A 19,593-nucleotide genomic window follows, 5' to 3' on the forward strand; every position below is an offset into this window, starting at 1 on the left:
AGTGATTAACCACAAGATTGCTCCACCACATTCACTTTGTGGATGAACCCCAATAAATATTAAATTTTGATCTGGACACTGCTACCATTTACCAACTTAGCAAAGTGATCCTGATCTCAGTACATTACAAATGTGACTTTTGGCTAAAAATTTGAAAACACTAGTTTGATACACAATGGGTTAAATTAAAACAAACCAACAAAAAGTATACCAAAAGTTATGCACTCAAAAAAAATTGCACCCAAAATGTTATTCAATGAGCCTAATTTGAGTCTCAAAGTTCCTTTCCAAAGCCAGAACTGCTTGGCATACCTGTGAGAATCTGCAATTTCTAGAAAATACAGACATCAAAATAAGAATTTCCGACACCATTGTGTAGTTCTTGAACAATTAGTCTAGATAAAATAATTGCTTGAAGAAAGAAGCCAATATGAGCCCGAATGGAGCCTTTGAAAATAAGTGCAAAAACCAAAGTGCAAGTCGCTTTGGTGTCAGTTTGATACCTGTGGTCAGAATATACCTATCTGAATAGAAGACTGTTGTCCAAATTGTTTGAAACTGTTTAGAATGCTGGAAACTAGTTGTATTCATGCCTGAGAAATTGCTCTGAGCTGGTGGGAAACTGCTTTTTGGGCTATTTCACTCTAGCTGTTGAAGATAGTGGTGGATCTGCTATCTGGCAGAGCTGCTAACTTTGTATTGTGTTGTTAGCAGGGCTACCAGGCTGCCATCTGTGTAGTGGTAATTGGTGCCTCTGATGTTGGTGGAATACTCGCATGGGTGGGATTGCATGTGGAGCCTGCTGTGTGGTGTGTACTCTGTTATGGCAGGTCTGTGTGGATTGTTTATGTTTTCCTGCAGACAGGTCCTGTAGCACTGTGAGTCAATTTTTTAAATATATACTGGAAAACTATATGGAGCAACAGAATGTAAAAAGTGCAACTCTTTACTATGTAAGAAATGCTTAGACTTTGGAGCTCTAAATTTTGGATGATCCTAGCTCTACCTGCTGTTCTTTGGTGAAAAAAGTAACTGATTGGTTATAACATCCGATGACTCAACTGCTGTTAGCAGAGTTTTCACTGTAACTCTTGTCTAGGCTTCTCCTAGACATGGCTGGAGCAGCCCCATACTATGATATTATATTATTCGATCTGTTTAGAATTAATAGAGACAATCTTAAACAAAAACAGGGGCACATTTACAAGATCTAGGACTCTGCAAGTATTTTCCTGCTGTGCTGTCTGTTCTGATAGGGAGTTTTTGGCGTGGTGCATGAGGTTAATCAGTTTACAATGTTAAGTATTAAAGCACATTTCTCAGATCCTTGTCTCCACCAAGATGTGGAAGTTCAGAACTTTTTCAAGCTATACATACCATCTAAAAATCTGCTGTATTCCAGTATAATATGCAAGTGTCCAAACAATCACTAGTAACGTATGACACTTTGGCATGCATTGAAATCCAAATAGCTTAGTCATAGGAGAGTTTACAAAGCCTTGGGTGTCCAAAAAGTTCAAAAATAAATTATAGGGGAGTTACTTTCTTTCTTGATACTGATCAATTTTGATTGCAAAATTACAATTATTAAATAAGGTAAAAGATAACTTCGATTTTCTCTAGAGCCTTGTCAACTCTTGAGATTGCTCTTTTAATTTTCTTTCCCAACATGCTTTATTTCATGTACAATGTATCTTGTTAGTAGTGATTGACCCTTCGAAACCCTAACCTAAAGCAGGAATAGATTTCTGGAGCACTTTTTTTTTTTGTCTTCTGTGCCCATCTTTTTGTTTAGTGATATTGTTTTAGGGGGAAAAACCAGTTTTACTATAATGAGAATAAGGAAATCCTTACTGGTATTTGCAGCTTTTGACTGACAAAATATATTTCATGTATAGGCCATTTTGTTGGTGTAATTCACTAATTACACCAACTTAAGCTTACTTAGGATAATACATTGTATAGTAGTTTGTCATTGAGACACCTAGGAGTTTGCACCTCAATAATGTACATGGTGTGGGAGAATTCCACTCTAGGTGGTGATAGTTGTTATCTCAATCCACCTTTAGTGCACATATCACATTATCATTCTCATCATTGCACATACCTTATTGCGTAATAGAGGATGATCCACCATTGGTAGACCTGTGATTCCACCTTGTGTAGGTGATAGCTTATCTTCTCCTTATCATTGTCTCTTATCACCTTTCCTATAAAAGGACGCCTATTATGTATATTTTAATCATGTTCAGGAATGTCCATGTAGTCATTATCAATAATATCATTTTTGCATCTTAATGCAATTGTCTTGCCAATCTCTTGTAGAAGTTATCTTGGCCTTTCGTTTGATCCAGCGGGTGTTGTAGAGTCACTCAAAACTCTAACATGGTATCAGAGCTCTCAAGGTGTGAAGACCTCTTCTCAAGGAGTGCAATCTAGTCTTGATTCAATTGTGGGTGCAAAATTTGGCATTTTGAACCATCATTTCATCATCTATTTTGGAGGAAATTTGGGGTTTTGTATTTTGCGACTTTCTATTGTAGGTGAAAATTGGAGCTTGTTGGTGCAAATAAGAGGTTGACATCATAGAGAGGAGGTCCAAAAACCAGTAAATCAAATTTACTTTTATCTAAATTGGACATCTAAGGCCAATTTTAAAGCAATTTGAATTTTGGAAGTGCGGAAAAGGCGATTCAGAAAAAATGATTTTAGAGACATTTTTCAAACAGCTATATCTTAGTCATTCAAACTCCTCTAGGACAATATATTTTTTTTGTGGTGTAGAATTCCACAATCTACATAGTGGTGCAGGTGATTTTGGTTCTCTATTTCTGATTTTTTCTGAAAACCATAAATCCCTATTTTTGTGAATTCCAAGGTCTCGTTGGGCTCATATGAACTCGTTTTTAGGTTTTAATTTCTTTAAAAAGGGCATAATTTTTTCTGTACTTTTCAGGTCTGATTTGTTTTGAGTGGTTGTGATCAGAAATCATACTTTCAAAATTATGGCTTATTTTTGCAATTCTAATGCTTAGGCCTTAGTTTGGTCCTTTGTATAGTGATCTAAGCCTACTATAGCTTGGTTGTGGGGCATAATCATTTGTGATCTCAATTTGCAATATGAGAAGTGCATCATTTATGTAATCATGGCATATGGTAGACATCCCATTATAATAGATTGACTAGGATAATTATGAGTCATTGCAAAAGGAATCATGACACATTGTAGATGGCTTAATCTCTTGCCTATCTTTATGGACTCATTCCTGAGCCAAAGACAAAGTGGAAGGAAATAGTTTGAGAAGATAAAAATGGCCATATTAAAGGAGTGATTGGTATGATACTCTTTTCATTTTTTAACCATCCAAAGTACTTCAAAATCAAGGATATTTATTGCCCACACAATTTGGACAATTATTTGGGAGCATTTTGGAGATCCACACCTTCCTCTATTCCCAAATGATCCTGATGCAGATTGTCTCATTCCACTTGATGATGCAGATAATATTCCATATGATGATAATATATTGGACGAGATTGAGCATAATGCATATATTGATAGTCAGGATGATCTAGTGACTCCTCATGCAACTCCTACTTCTCTAGTTGAGATCACACATTTCTTTTAAAACCACCTATATTTAAGAGATACCTATTTGTCTTCCTGATTGGGATTCCTACTTGCTAGATATTGATTCATTTGGTGGAGTCTCACATTTCAGATTTGGGAGACATATTTGAGGGGTTTTCTCTTCTCTTTGATGATAGCATCAAAGTTGTAGATACTTCTTCACCTTCTTTGGAGATTGATACTCCTTATTCTCATTCTTCACTTGGTTTGCCACATTTCATAGGCCAGCTTGATGATGTGATGAAATCTTTGTGCTTGGAGATACCTATTCAGTCTTCAAAGATGCATACATGCAGACCTTCCTCTTTTCATTTGGATATGGATTGGTTTATGGCATCATCATCTTACTACATTTAGATTGTACTTACTAGTACCTATCTAGAATGGGAAGCATTCTTACATTTGTACTTTGTCTATCTTCTTCCCAAGGGGAGAAATGTTATTTGTAGACATTGGACTATTTTTTGTCTTCAAACACTCACCATTCTTGTAGAGAGCTTCTTTATTATATACAGGATATCATGTCTCCTATCATCCTTCTTCTTGGGGGAGAGTGTTTTGTGTATACATGATGTATGTAGTTCCTAGGGGTTCTTGAGTATTCCATCCAACTTGCATTGTGTGTTTTTATCCCTCTTTTGGGGAAGGGTTTTTCCCATGAGGTTGTTTTCTCATTTTCTTTGATTGATGAGAGAGATTGCATTTTATGTATTGCTTTGCATATTGTACATGGGTATTTAAAATGACTAGTAGCTGGGACTTGTCTTGTATTGTGAGTTTAAGTGAATTCCCATAAGTTGCATTGAAGGGGGGGTTTTGGTGTAATTAAATATTCACCAATTACACTTTACTTAAGCTTACTTAGGATAATGTATTGCATAGTAGTTTGTCATTGAGACACTTAAGAGTTTGCACCTCAATTATGTACATGGTGTAGGAGAATTCCATTCTACGTGGTGATAGTTGTAATCTCAATCCATATTTAGTGCACATATCACATTATTGTCCTCATCACTGTACATACTTTATTGCATAATAGAGGATGATCTACCTTTGGTGGACGTGATTCCACCTTGTGTAGGTGATAACTTATCTTCTCATTACCATTGTCTCTTATCGCCTTTCCTATATAAGGAGGCCTATTATGTACATTTCAATCATATCCAAGAATGTCCATTTAATCATTGATGTTCATTATCAATAATATCATTCTTGCATCTTAATGCAATTGTCTTGGCAATCTCTTGTGGAAGTTATCTTGGTCTTTCATTTGATCCAGGGGGTGTTGTAGAGTCACTTAAAACACTCAACACATTTAAGCATCTGATGTCATTGAGTATCACATTGAAGATCTACACTTGTAATGGTTTCTTTGGTTCCCTTGGAAGTTAGGATTCATCTAGTTATGACTTTTATATCCATTTGTTTCTCTGTCGCTAATTTCCTTTTACAAAAAAACTGTTCAAACTACTCTGAAGACATTATTTTTCTTTGGGAATTTCAAAACTGTCCATACCATAACCTGTGATGTTATTGAGTTTGTGAATACTTTTTCAATCAAATCCCCGTAATTTGGATTTTGTGTCAAATTTCTTATAGTACCAGAGCTTGTTCGGATGATTTTGTTTGTAATGATTTAATCCAGACATAAAATATTTAAGTTTCTGGAATTTTTGTGTCAATTTTTTTATAGTACCAGAGCTTGTTGGCACAATTTTCTTTGAAATATTTAATCTGGACTTCAAATATTTAAGTTTCTTGAATCATGATGTAATAAATGGATATTAAAATGTGTGATGTATATGAAATGAAGAAAACTATAGACAGGATCACTTTGTTAATTAAATATTAGATGGATTTTCAAGATTCGGTGTAGTTAATATTTTATAGTCTCTTGCTCTATTCTCTTCCTGAAGTATAGTGGCATTTTTAATTTTAATTTTACTTGTAGTAATGTTATTATGCCTACTACAAGCGGGTCAGTTGCATCTGCTGTAAGTTTTATTGTTAATAGAATTTTCTCTTCTATTTATGATGAAGGGTTTGTGTATCTTGCTAGGTGGTAAATTAGTATTGACACAACTTCTGTATCTGATTTTAGCTAATAGCAGCATGGCAGTATCCTAGAGAAGGTGAAAGATGGGAACCTTGCATCAACGAGACTATGAGTGATGCAGGTTTGGATTTCTTTATTCCTCTTTTCATTTGCACTAAAGGTCCACAATGTAATTATAATTTTATGTAATAAAGACTTACCAAAGACAAACTAATGGTACTGTTTTCTGAATTCAGTGATATTGATTTCTTTTGCAAACTTTATTGCTTTGTTCTATTATTGTCAAACTAATGGTACTGTTTTCTGAATTCAGTGATATTGATTTCTTTTGCAAACTTTATTGCTTTGTTCTATTATTGTAAATGCTTCAGAATCACTACATTGACTTATTTCTATTGTATGCAAGTATATTAAATGATATACCTCTATTGTACGTAAGTAAATAAAATAGCTAGCATATTTAAAAACATGATATTTCCACAGCCCATTATGGTGAAATTGTAAATGATTTTGGAATTATGGTAATGGAATGTGTCTTAGCTCATCCAAATGGCTCCCAAAATTGGCATTGTTGATGTCACCCAAATGAGGGGACAAAGATAAGGAGGAGGCTGCTGCTGATTCAGGTGGTCTCTCCTTGATGTCACCATTGACCTCGTTGATGAATGGAGTAAACCCTTTTCCACCGCACTTTGGTGTCGCTCTTGCTTCTTTGGCAGCTGGTATTTGTTTGATTTGGGCCTTGGGCTCTACTCGTGTTTTTGGTTTTGAGCTTTTCCTGTGTGAATTTTGATTTCCAAGCACTGCCCATATGACCCTAGTGTGGTGACCTTGCATCGCTCTACTTGTTTTGAGAATAGTTTATATTAACTTGCAATAATAGAAACATACACGCTAATCATTAAAAAAGCATAGCATTGGAGTAGTAAACTCCACAACTCAAGTATAGTCTGTTAGGATGCAAGGTATACCTACAACACATTGGAGTTGTAAACCCTATAGATCATAACAATCAGACAGCTACATATGTCACGAGGAAGTTATGGAAATGACGAGACTTGTATAAAAGGAATTGATTTGTTTAAAGTATACAACAATTAATCATAAGAGTTTACATTTATAAATACAAAGGAATGACTCTTTTCAGACAACGATTAGGTATACTATTAGTAGCGATGAATGTTGGTGGCAATGAGTGTTGGCAGCGATGAGTGACTTCAACGATTCTAGGACAGAATTAAAAACAATAAATTCAGAAAGACGATGACTAAGAAGGGAGCCTAATAAAAGACAAAACTGACATGCTCATTAGATAAGACGGCGAGTGGTATTAGAGCCCTGGGCTACTGGTTCGAATCCCTCGGGTCATACTAAAGGGGGGATTGTTGAGAGGTTGGTGCCTCTATCCCCTCTAGGTGAAGGTATTATTCAACATAGACTGATGGATTTGTCACGTGTGCTTAACTGCCTCTTGTGGATCCTTATCTTTGGCTGTTGTGACGTTCATTGATTGCTCGAACTTTCGGTGATTCCAACAAGGAACCCTAAAGCCCTCCACACTTGCTTATGGAGATAACCATGTGGTCCATACAACACAAGTGAGATTTCATACAAGGTATACACAAAAGAACATCCATCCCATCATAGTGCATTTACAAGAACCATAAACATGCAGTACCTAGATTCTACACACATCACCAAAGGTACACAACGATTAGGGTTAAGGTACAAATAGAACAATCAATCCATGTAATCAACATTACAAGACCAACTAGCTCAATAGATCTATATGAGTGAATGCATTGCCCAAGGTTGGAAGTGTTAGTGCATGGCCAAGGTGGGGAATGGAACAACTCATCACCTCATCGCACCGAGTCTCATGTGATGTTAAGCATCCATTCGTGGAGACAAGGAACTTGATGTGTTGGTAATGCTAATCCCTCTCCAATATGTCCTTGGCTAATGAGAGCCCACAAGGTACGTGGGAGGAGTCCATGGCTCGTAGCTCCAAACCGACACACACAATTTCATTATGTTAGCATTGGATTAAGCACTCTAAAACAGGTTACTCTAGTGGTTCCTTTGCCCTGGTCCCCTCATTGAGAGCCACTCCCAAAATTGGTTTAACATTCACTCAAGCATACATATGACACACAATGACTCTAAAACAGGTTACCCTAGTGGTTCCTCTACCCCTGGTCCCCTCATTGAGAGCCACTGCCAAAATTGGCTTAACATTCACTCAAGCATACATATGACACACAATGATGCATTTTCACAACCATACAAGCATGGTGAATTGTTGGTATGCCTCTTGACAATAATGCAACAACCTCAACAATGCGGGGTGATCCAATTGTTCTCACATGAACACACGAGTGCCAAATTTACAATTGCATGCATGCTGAAGCACAAATAAGACTTCATCAAGGATGATGATCAAACTCAAGGCATTGGTGCGCTTGCCATTTCCCTCTTAAAATCACAACAATGCAATTCACAATAGAAATATTACGCAATAGCCAAGACTCAAAACTTGAATATTGGGCATTTCAAGTCACAAATCATCGAAAATTTCAAATTTCAGATATCAGGAAAATGAGAAAATCCCAAAAATGCATTTTGTTCATCCAAATACACAAGCATGAAAGCTCCAGCCATTGAAACACTCAAAAATTGTCATTTTCAAGAATATGCAACTAATTTGCTCTTTAATCTACAAATTTCCATTCTACCCACTTGCAATTCAAAAGGAATACATAGAATGCTTCAAAACATTCTCAAACAAAAGATTAAAATTTTAAGCAAGATTTACAAAAGGAAATTCAAACTCACCTTTCTAAAGCTAAGAAATCCCAAATAAACTCAGAGAATGTGGAACGCTCGACCAAATCGGATGAAACTTGGAGGAATGGAAGAAATTGAACTGAGGTAGCCAAAGCTCAAATAATTACAAAAATTCTCATCCAAAAATTCAACCAAGAAGTCCAAAATCAAATTTCACAAGTAGTTTTGATGAAAACCCCCAGTTTCTTATAAAACCAAGTTATTAAAATGAAATAGAAATTCACTCTTTAAGAAACTCTCCAATAACTTAAAACTCATAACAAATGTGAATCAATAATATTTACATAATTTCATCAACAAATAACAAAAAACAAAATTCCTCATAAATCCGTTATAAAATATTAAAATAATAAAATCCCCTTAAAAACTCAACGACTGCAAAAATTACACCTAAAGTTACTAGCCGACAACATTGCACAATATAGGCACAACATGCGCATAGAACAACCACCTAACCACACTAAAGTTTAAGAAACTCTCCAATAACTTACAACTCATAATAAAATGTGAATCCATTTACATAATTTCATCGACAAATACCCAAATACAAAATTCCTCATAAATTCATAATAGAATATTAATATAATTAGATCCTGTTAAAAACTTGCCAACTACAATAATTACACCCAAAGTCACTAGCCAACAACATTGCACAACATAGGCACAACATGCGCATAGAACGACGTCCTAACCACACTGAAGTTAAACATGCATCAAATCATCACATAAGAACACCTGAACATTGCAATGTGACAACTAATAAGTGTTATAACTATTGAGAAAATTACCGTCCAAAAGCTGAAACGACAGTTTTGGCTGAGCCTAAGATTGGCAACATAACTATCTCCAACTTTAATCACCGCTGGGGATGTATATATATCTATAGAAACGCTCAGAATTGTGAAGCTAGGTGAAGTTGATGCCCCCGGTAACTGTCCATGTTAGTACAATACCCGAAGTACATGCATGTGATGAAAACACACCAAACAATGAAAGGAGACTCTAGCAGCATACCCATTCTATGAATGGTAGATTACTGCCCTTGCTCACAACAACAATATAATCTAATCACTAACATCATAATCATAACTGAAACTTAAATTATTTCCATTCATTATTTAAGCATCATCTAACACAATTAACTAACATTTACCAGCAATGTTTACTAGTCCGACAGCACGAGAAAATACAAGTACATGAACACATCACATTGTTGATGTATTAATCTGGATAAATATTTTTCACGATATAATTTATCATCAGCAAGTGTAACAATATCATTGATCCCATAAAACATAATTTACAACAAAATCATCGAGTCCATCAACATAGCACAAAAGATGGCACACCAGATTGTAGCCAAATAACAACAGTTTTTCTTTCAAAGTCAAAACATCATTTATAAAGATATAAATGCATCCAGATGTCATCATATAGCATCATGGTATCTATTGTCATACACATCATGCATTTATGATCACTACTGAATCACCTGATTAATGAACTACTCACATCAGAAATGACATCATTTGGGCAAAAGATTATATCAGTAATCAAATGTATCACAGAAAAAGACAACATCAAAAGATCAGCTGTGAATCATCACACAATATCCAAGAGTCTAGCTCAGATCAAAATAGTAAACACATAGCAGGATGTGAATGCGGCCTCCACAATGTTGGCCACTTAAGCTTCCATCTGAAGAGGAATTAAATGTATATGGATCAGAGAGAGTGTTTCTGCTGCAAACACTGCAAATGGTACATAGAACTGTTTCTCTAAGTGAAGATGCTGTTTTCTTTAAGCTGTCTTCTTTTGTTCAATGCTAAAGGCCCTAGTTTTATATCTTATGTGGGCTCTTTTACTTTTTATTTCCATTTTGTTTATTAATGTCAAAGTTAATGTTAATGACTAATGTCATTGTTTTCTTTTACATGCAGCTAGCTTAACTTATTCCTGCAGCTCCACTTTATTTTGCTGCAGGTTTAATGCTTTTATTTCTTGTAGATTAATTTTCTCTACCTTCCATACAAGCGGGCTCTACTTTCGTAAGTCATTTACTGATAAGTAATAACCAATAGCTCTCTTTCTGATATCCCTTATTAAAAACTGTGGAAGCCATAAGGGCTGTTGATATTATGCTTGTTCGTCTATCATGATACACTAGGCAAAATGAGCAATTTTAGGTTTTGTGGTTTCAGACCACAGAAAAAGGAATCAAAGATGCCATGCCTTTTGAGAAGACTGCAAATGCCAGTGCTGGTTGAGAATATTGACCACAGGAAAGTGAGGAGCCAACTAGTGATAACCCATCTCTGGGTTGTAACTGGAAAGAGGAGTACAAGGATACCATTTCCAATCCTTCCAGCATGGCTTAGCAGAAGCATTTCCCAACTTGTGAATTAAATGAGGAGGCAAAGCAGAGACCAACAAGTCGAAAGTCTGCTGATCTGGACAAGATAGATGGAATTAGACTTGCGAATTCTTTTAGGAGTGAAGATTCATGGTGTCTCTTGAGAACAAATCCTTGGGTGGCCAAATGCTTCGTTTATGAAAACGAAGATCATTAACCCCTTGACATTTGGCAAGGAGAAAACCCTGAACATAAAAGAGATGTGAGCACCAAAGATTCCGTTGATTCATAGCAAGCTTGTCATTAAAGCCATCACCACCTCAGCAAAGACAAGGCTTGACAACCTCCTAGGCTCTCTAGATGCTTTTAATGAGAAAAGTACCTTGGATCTGAAATGGCTCTTTCATAACAAGGAAGTTTGAAAGCCAATCCCCTTCCAAGAAGACATATTAATAGTAATACAAAAGCTTGAAGAAATACAATGGCAAGGAAGAATTTTCCAAGCCTCATTATATGTTAGGGGCTTTGCTCCAATACAGTGGCTTGCTCTTTTACTCTAAGTTGCACGGGTACCTCCCCCCCCCCTCCGGACCACGTACCGGTTCGAACCGGTTCGTGGTTCTGGTCCGGTTCAACTTGGGTTCGTTTTTGGAGGCCTGGTTCGATCTGGTTCGAACCCAAGAGAACCACATATAAAATTTCGGACCAGGGTTCGAACCCAGGAGAACCACATATAAATTTTCCACATTACAACATGTTTTAATTTAATTTATGTTGATACATCTTGGGTCTAGGTTGGTAGGCATTACAATGCCATAGTTTTTTAGTGTTGAGTAATCCCTAGCTGTAAAACACTTCCTATTTGAATCAAAATGCTACTAAATTTGAGACACCCACAAGAGAAGATGCTCAACATGTGGCGACCACCATGACCAATTTCGAGGAATTTCAGGGCTTATTTGAGTAGCAATATGAATTTTTCAAACACTAAACAATAAACAACGTTTTATTGGGAAATGTTGCCCTGCAGAAGAAAGTTACGGTCACGTGAATATGGTCAAGTGGGGCAGCTACTTACCACATTGTCTATCACTGTTTGGCTGATTATTTCTCCTCTAGGTATATTAAAAATTGTATTAAAGAATACTGAATCTGGGATGTCAGATTGTGTTATCCAGAGGCCTCCATGAATGGTCTTTTTCCAGTTTACTGTTGTTGATCAGTGCTTGGGAGATTGTGCCCAAAGAGATTGAAGAATATTCAACTGGTCAAAGGGATTTACCTTCTGCAAGCTAGATCTAATTAGTCTTTAACCACGTTCAATCGATTATGTTAATCATAATAAGAGTTTGGTAAATAAATTTATGAAAAGAAGAATTTTTTATTAAAACTTACTGTTGATCTGCATAAACTAATCAGATACAGTTATGAATTTTTTAAATGAAAGGGAAGAGATCTAGTCGCTAGGGGTTCCAATGATCGCTGTGGTTTGCTACTATATTGTTTATGCTGTTTTAAAGTTTTTTGTTGTTCAAATGTGTTTATGCTACTATGCTACATTCTAATTCTAACTCATGCTTCGTAAAGATGTATATATATATGTATATATTTTAAATTTTTTTACATGTTTTTGTACTAACGAACCCAAATGAACCCAAACCCCTTTTCAAAATTTTGTCGAACTAGCGAACCGGTTCTCGAACCCGAACCCGGAACCGAACCGCGAACCGGCAACTTAGCTTTTACTCCCTAAGGGTCTTTTTTGCTATCCCTGCCTCGCCCACTGTTTGATGCATGAGTAACGTATGACCCACTTGGCACAAAAAGGCAATCCTTGCTTTTGGGTAGACAAGAGGCCAAGACCTTCGGATTTCTTTGGAAGGCAACAAAACTTCCAAGCGTCTCTGTGAAAGCCATGATGGTCGGCCTCAGAAACCTAGAGAAAATATTTAAGGAGACGCTCAAGCTTATAAGAAGCTTTAGAAGGGGCCCAACACGAGGAATAATAAACATGAGTAGCAACAAGAACTTTGGAGAAAATCTGAAATTTCCCTTCAAGTGAGGGAGGCTTTGTGATCTAGTAATCCAATTTCTTTTCAATCTTTGAGAGGACAACATGCCAAAGGTCCACCGGAGAAGCTTGGAAGGCAATTGGAATGCCGAAGAAGTGAAAGATTTCCCCATCTTGGATCCATTTCCATCCAAATTGAAGAAACCATGGTTGAGCTAAGAGAAAGGTGTTGGTTTTTTGAGGATCAGTGCAAGTGTAATGGCACTACCTGTTAAGATGTGTTTTCCAAATAACAACGATCTCTTATTTATATTGAGAATATGCCATGAAAAGACATGTTCCTTCATGGGACATCTCTATTCGCTAATTATATAATTAATACAATAACAAATTTAATCATAGTTATATTAATCTCTCATATAACAATTAACTTATATCTCATATATAATAAACTCATATAAATTATATCTCATATATAATCTGTAATGTCCCCTACTTAATGTGACCATCAGGGTCAGTAGATTAGCCTATGATAGGAGCTTCCGTAGGCTAATGAAGAGATTAGGGAGCTCATTTGGTAGTATTTTTAGGAGTTACTATTTGTAGTAAGTCAGTGGGAGTCAAATGATATGGAAATTTCTAGTATTCTGCTTGGTGGATTTGGTTGAGCTCTTTCCGATGAGCTATCATACATGGTATTTTGAGTTTGACTCATATGATTTTAATGCCGAAGTTAATTTAATTTATTATAAAGTGATAATAAAATAAAAGACTTATCAATTAAGTCACTTTATTATAAAGTTGTTTTAAAAAGGTGTTTCCCATTTATCTCACATTGCTTATGCAAATGAAGTCGACTTCCTTGAGGACTTTATATTCTGTTGGCTGGAATGAGTTGAGCCATGCTTGGATGATATTACTATTATGCTATCGGATTTCTGGAAAATCTAATTGTTGGGCTTGGAGGACAAAACCCCTCTTTGCTAGCATTATCTTTGCTGTTGAAAGACATAGTCAGGAGGATTGTCAGGTGTTTTCATTTAGGAGACATAGTGGGATTTATTGGTGATTTTACACATGATTTAAGAGCTTTGAAGTTCAGGTTATGCAACTGTGAATAGTGTTTTTGCTACAGTGCACGTGAATAGTAATTTTGCTACAGTGCACGTGAATAGTAATTTTGCTACAGTGCACGTGAATAGTGTTTTTGCTATAGTGTCGTGAATAGTGCTGCTATAGTGCATGAACAATGTTGCATTGAGTTTTCTTGCCCACTCTTGCTAGTTAAAAGTTGGGACGCAGTCATTTCATCTGTAGATCACTACTTCCAGGGTCCTTCCATCATACTGTTCATTTTAGGCATTGTAATTGTTAAATACCAGTCTGAATATTTGTTGCAGCCTATAAGGGAATTGTATGTAATCTTTTCTATTGCAAAATCAATATTTTATCAACAAATATCGAGGTTCAAGACTTGGCATATTTATTATTATATGTTGCTAAGTGTTTGTCAAAATGCCATGTTGAAAATAACACTCTAATTGATAGTACTTAGTAGTCTGCAAGTCTCCTAAAAAAAAAGGTGGTGTGGTTATTATAGTGGTATCAGAGCTATAAGTCTTGCCATCCTATAGAGGTTTTATAGGGAATTTGGAACAACTGGATAGAGGTAAAAGTTTTTGACAAAATGTCAAAACACTAAAATCAAAAATTTAAAAAACAGACTAAGCATTTATGTTTGAGCATGTGACAGAGGCTTTATAATTTTTGCAATACCAGAGCAAGACAAAATAGGATTTCAGACTTGTAGAGCGAACAGTCTAGTTCATCCGTGCAGGTGGTCATACAATCCAGTCATACAGACACAGAGGAGATATTCTTTGATCAGGACAGCAATATGGGTGACCGAGAGGACATGAATACAGGATTAGGTGGAGGTAGGAATACCAGTCCAGATCAGGGAGATGTAATGTTCAGAGAGTTACTGGATACATTAGAGCAGGGGCAGCGTATGTAGCAAAAGCATAATAGGTGAATGGATATGATGTTGCAGCTTATGGCTAGACAAATGGGCCTCAATATTAATTTAGGTGATGCAAACAATGGAAATGGGTGCAATGATAATAATGGAGGTCGAGGCAACAACAATGGTTAACATTAATGGTAATAATAATGGACATGGCAACAATGGGAATGAGGTTGATAACTTTAGTCATGTTACACACCTAGCTCAGATAGCGAGCTTGAGACCTCTTTTACCCACCTTCCCACCCAGAGATCGAGTTCAACCAATAAACGAACTGCAGATTACTGAGTTATAGGATCAGTTCAGGAGGGACTGGAAGGCTAGTGGACCGGAGTTTCAGGTAGATATTTCCCTCAAAGATTCCATGGACGTAAGGATGAGACACATGCCTAGAGCAGGAGGGAGGAATCAAAACTTTGAGCTGAGAAAGAAAGTTGGAAAACTTTCTTTACCTTATTATGATGCTTCAGGGAAGATGACTGCATGAGCTTGGGTGCAGAAGGTAGATACATACAGCTGAATCCGATGCTTGAGGAGAAGGCTATCAAGTATGCATCTATTCATTTGGATGGTCTAGCGCATGAGTGGTGGCACCATGGCATGGTAACCATGGGGCTTAATCAGATCACATCTTACAAGTTCACTGAGAGACTCATAGAAAGATTTGATACCAAAGATCTTAAGCTATAGTTTAAAGAGTTGACACAACTCAAGTAGTGGGGATTAGTCGAGACATACATCAGTGAATTTCAAACGTTAGCTGTGTTCGTTATAGATATTTCAGAAAAGAGATTAGTAGTGCTATTTATGGATGAACTCTCAGGTTCCTTGAGGGGTTGGGTCAAGGGGCATGACCCGACTACATTACAGGAGGCCACCAAGAAGGCTTGTGACTTAGCACCTTCTTCTCTTAGGAGCAGATTTCAACATAGGGATTCACATCAGAAGAAGGATAAGGAAAAGGACGAAAAATCTTTTCACAAGGATGCTCAGTCAGAAAGGGATAATAAGTTGGACAATGACACCTTGAATGAGTTAAGGAGGAAGAAGCTATGTTTTCATTTCAGAGAGCCTTGGGATTTATCTCATAAGTGCCTTCTCAAGGCTAAGGCAAATCAAATGGAGTATTTCTCAGCGGAGGAGTCACAGTCAGAGGGGAAGGAACAACACTTTGATTCGGACGAGAGTAGCACTCCAGAGGAGAATGACATTCCTAAGGATGATAGGTCGTTGGCACGGTTGACAGGGGCTCAAAAGGCGATCACATTTAAGGTTAGGGGTAGAAAGTGATTTCTCTCATTGACACTGGGGCTACACATAACTTCATTGATGTACGGTTCGTAGCTACGAGAGGTTTACAAACCGAGGAGCATCCTAGGTTTAGAGTCATGGTAGCTAATGGTGACAAATTATTATGCACTTAGAAGATATCTAATCTTCACATCAAGTTTGGAGATGGCTATGAGTTGGAGGATGAGTTCTATGTAGTAGACATAGGAGATTATGATGTCATCCTCGACATAAAATGGATGGCATCACTAGTTGAGTTCACACCCAACCTAGCAAAATTGGAGATGAGATTCCAGCATGAGGGCAAAACTGTTGTACTTAGAGGACTTTCAGATGGTAGTTGCAGGGTAGTCTTTGTGAGGAGAATGTAGAGACTTTTTCAGCATAATGACATAGAGTGGGCAGTAGAATGTTTCACTATGCCAGCTTCACTGGAGCTACAGGGGAAGAGTCATCCACCAGATATCCGAGAGATACTTGACAAGTACACTAAAGTATTTGGTGAGATTTCGCATGGGGTTCGTCCTGACAAGGGGATAGAGCATGTTATTGAGCTCGAGGGAGGAGCCAAACTAGTTATGATTACTCCTTATCGTCATCCTAAGAAACGCAAGGATGAGATAGAGAAGGCAATTAAGGAGTTGTTGGAGATGGGGCACATTAGGCCTAGTAAAAACCCTTTTGCTTCAACAATAGTTTTGGTAAAGAAGAAAGATGGGACAATGTGCATGTGCATCGATTACAGGGCACTGAATAAGAAAACAATTAAAAATAGGTAACCCATTCCTAGGATTGATGAGCTGCATGGGCCATGCTTCTTCACCAAAATTGATTTACGATTAGGATACCATTAGATTCAAATGAGAGCAAAGGACATCAAGAAGACAACCTTCCAATGTCACTATGGCCACTTTGAGTTTATGGTTATGCCATTTGGCCTAACCAATGCACCCGCTACATTTCAGAGTTGTATCAACCAAATATTCAGGAGGCAGTTGAGGAGATTCATCTTGATCTTCTTTGATGACATCTTGATCTTCAGTAAGACCTGGGAGGAGCACTTACAACATGTAGAGGAGGTGTTATCTATTTTGGAGAGAGAGTCGTTGTATGCCAAGGAATCGAAATGCGAGTTTGGCATGACCAAGCTCCTTTACCTTGGGCATATCATTAGTGCAGATGGTGTTCGGGTTGATCCTGAAAAGATTTGAGCTATTGTGGATTGGCCTGATCCCACAAACCTCACACAGCCCAAGGGGTTCTTTGGTTTATGTGGTTTTTACAGGAGGTTTGTTAGGGGATTCTCATAGATTGCTGCACCTTTGACGAATCTCACCAAGAAGGGGGCCTTTACATGGACAGAGGCAACACAAAGATGTTTTGATCACTTCAAATAGATAATGTCATCTTGTCCGATTCTAGCTCTACCTAATTTTACGAAACTATTTGAGCTTCAGTGTGATGCTTTAGATGGGATAGGGGTAGTATTGATGCAGGAGAGACATCCCATTGCTTTCGAGAGTAGGAAGCTCTGAGGAGTTGAGAGGAGCTATCCTATCTACGACAGGGAAATGTTGGCCATAATGCATGCGTTGGCCAAATTCTGATCTTATTTGGTAGGTGGGCGTATTGTGATCAAGACTGATCACAATAATATTAAATGCTTCATGGGCTAGTGTGATCTTAATGACTGGCAGTAGAAATCGTTTACCAAATTGCAAGCTTATGACTTTGGCATAGAGTTTGTCAAAGGTAAGAAAAATGTGGTGGTTGATGCTTTATCTCGGAGATCTCACTTATGTGCTCTAGCAGAGGTTTCTGGAGATTGGAGAGATTGGATTACAACGGAGTATGCAGGAGATAATTGGGCTTTTGGGATAGTTGCAGGCACCATTCTGGATGATAAGTATGCGGTGTTGGATGGGTTGATCAAATTTCAAGACAAGGTTTATTTGATCCCTTCATCACAGTTTAGAGAGGAGATTTTGAGGGCAATTCATGATGCACCTACAACTGGGCATCCAGGGGTCTTCAAGACCTACAAGTAGATCCGAGAGTGGTTCTCATGGAGAGGGCTCAAGGATGACGTTCAGAGGTATGTCAGGGAGTGTGTTGTTTGTCAACAGAATAAGGGAGAGCACACATTTCCTGGAGGTTTACTACAACCCTTGCCCATTTTGGATGGGAAATGTGAAAGCATCTCTATGGACTTCATCACTGGTTTACCATGAGTGCAGGGGAGAGATTGCATCTATGTGGTGGTAGACCGCTTGACGAAATTCGCTCACTTCTTTGCTATTCCATACACTTACACAACAAATTAGGTGGCAGTTGTCATCGGTAGAAACTGTGTAGCCGACGGGTTCATGTCGTCAGTAAAGATTTTATAGCCGACGGGTAGATTAGTAGTGTTATATAGCCGATGGACTCCTTCGGCAAGGTTTGGCGAGAAGTATTTATACCCCATTTGGGATCATTGTAAATCATCTGTATGTAATCTCTTGGCATATGTGAATAATAAAAGGAGTACTGCTGTTGTTGTTCTTGCTCATTGTCTGTGTGCATTAATTCATTTACTCCATACGGGAAACATTTGCGATAGAACTGGAACAAAGGCTGAGGAATGAAGACTAATGCCGAATCAGTTAAACAAAAATAAGAACAAGTTGAAGGACAAAGATGAAATCCGCATAGCTCAAGGAAATTTAATTTTGGCACAACAGGTCGAATGTAGATGGAGGTTTTAGCAGGTTGCTGGTGGATGCCGAACCGCCGAGGAATTGTTGGAGGAGATTTGACAACGGATAGAATTGGTGGAAGAAGCAAGGGAGGAATTTTTGAACTTTTATTTGCCGAGGGAATAGAATCCAGACAGAAGGGAATTAACTCGCACGAGTCAGAGTGTCGAGGGAGCACGAGCATGTAGTGAACTCTTCGTCCGCGATACACTTTCGGAAGGGACAACTTCAGAAGATCCTTCTTCACCAAAGTTTGCAGCTGTTGCAAATCAGACACCTGTACCAAATAGCACCGGCATTGGAGTGCAAAGCCACGGTGTGGGAGTGTAGAGTGTTATTGTGGGAGTGCAGAGCGTTGGTGTGGGAGTGCAGAACAACGCCAGTGTTGCAAGACTAAGCAGTGCCCATGCACAAAATCCAGTATTGATGGTGGGACCAAAGGAAAAGCTGCCGAGGTTTGATGGGGATGGTATGGCCAATCCAATCCGACACTGCAAGACATGTGAAACGATTTGGAGGGCGAATGGCATAACAGATACAAACGAATGGGTCCAACAATTTTCGGCAACCCTACGGGGTGTCGCAATTGATTGAGTTGTCGATACAGATCCCCAAAAATTAACTACTTGGGACAACCTTAA

At 37.8% G+C, this 19,593-nt stretch overlaps 1 protein-coding gene across 1 annotated transcript in view; it reads left to right on the forward strand.

Annotated features, from left to right (window-relative positions):
• The window catches only part of LOC149541368 (protein ESMERALDA 1-like), a 128,895-nt gene that overhangs the window by 12,975 nt on the left and 96,327 nt on the right, over nt 1-19,593 (forward strand). The window contains exon 2 of the mRNA XM_089796629.1: nt 5,733-5,808. Within this exon, the coding sequence (XP_089652755.1) occupies nt 5,733-5,808 (76 nt within the window). The remainder of the gene's footprint in view (nt 1-5,732; nt 5,809-19,593) is intronic.

The sequence above is a fragment of the Cupressus sempervirens genome, chromosome 8 (genome assembly GCF_028749045.1).
Source record: "Cupressus sempervirens isolate cs-2001-9-10 chromosome 8, ASM2874904v1, whole genome shotgun sequence".
NCBI lineage: Eukaryota > Viridiplantae > Streptophyta > Pinopsida > Cupressales > Cupressaceae > Cupressus > Cupressus sempervirens.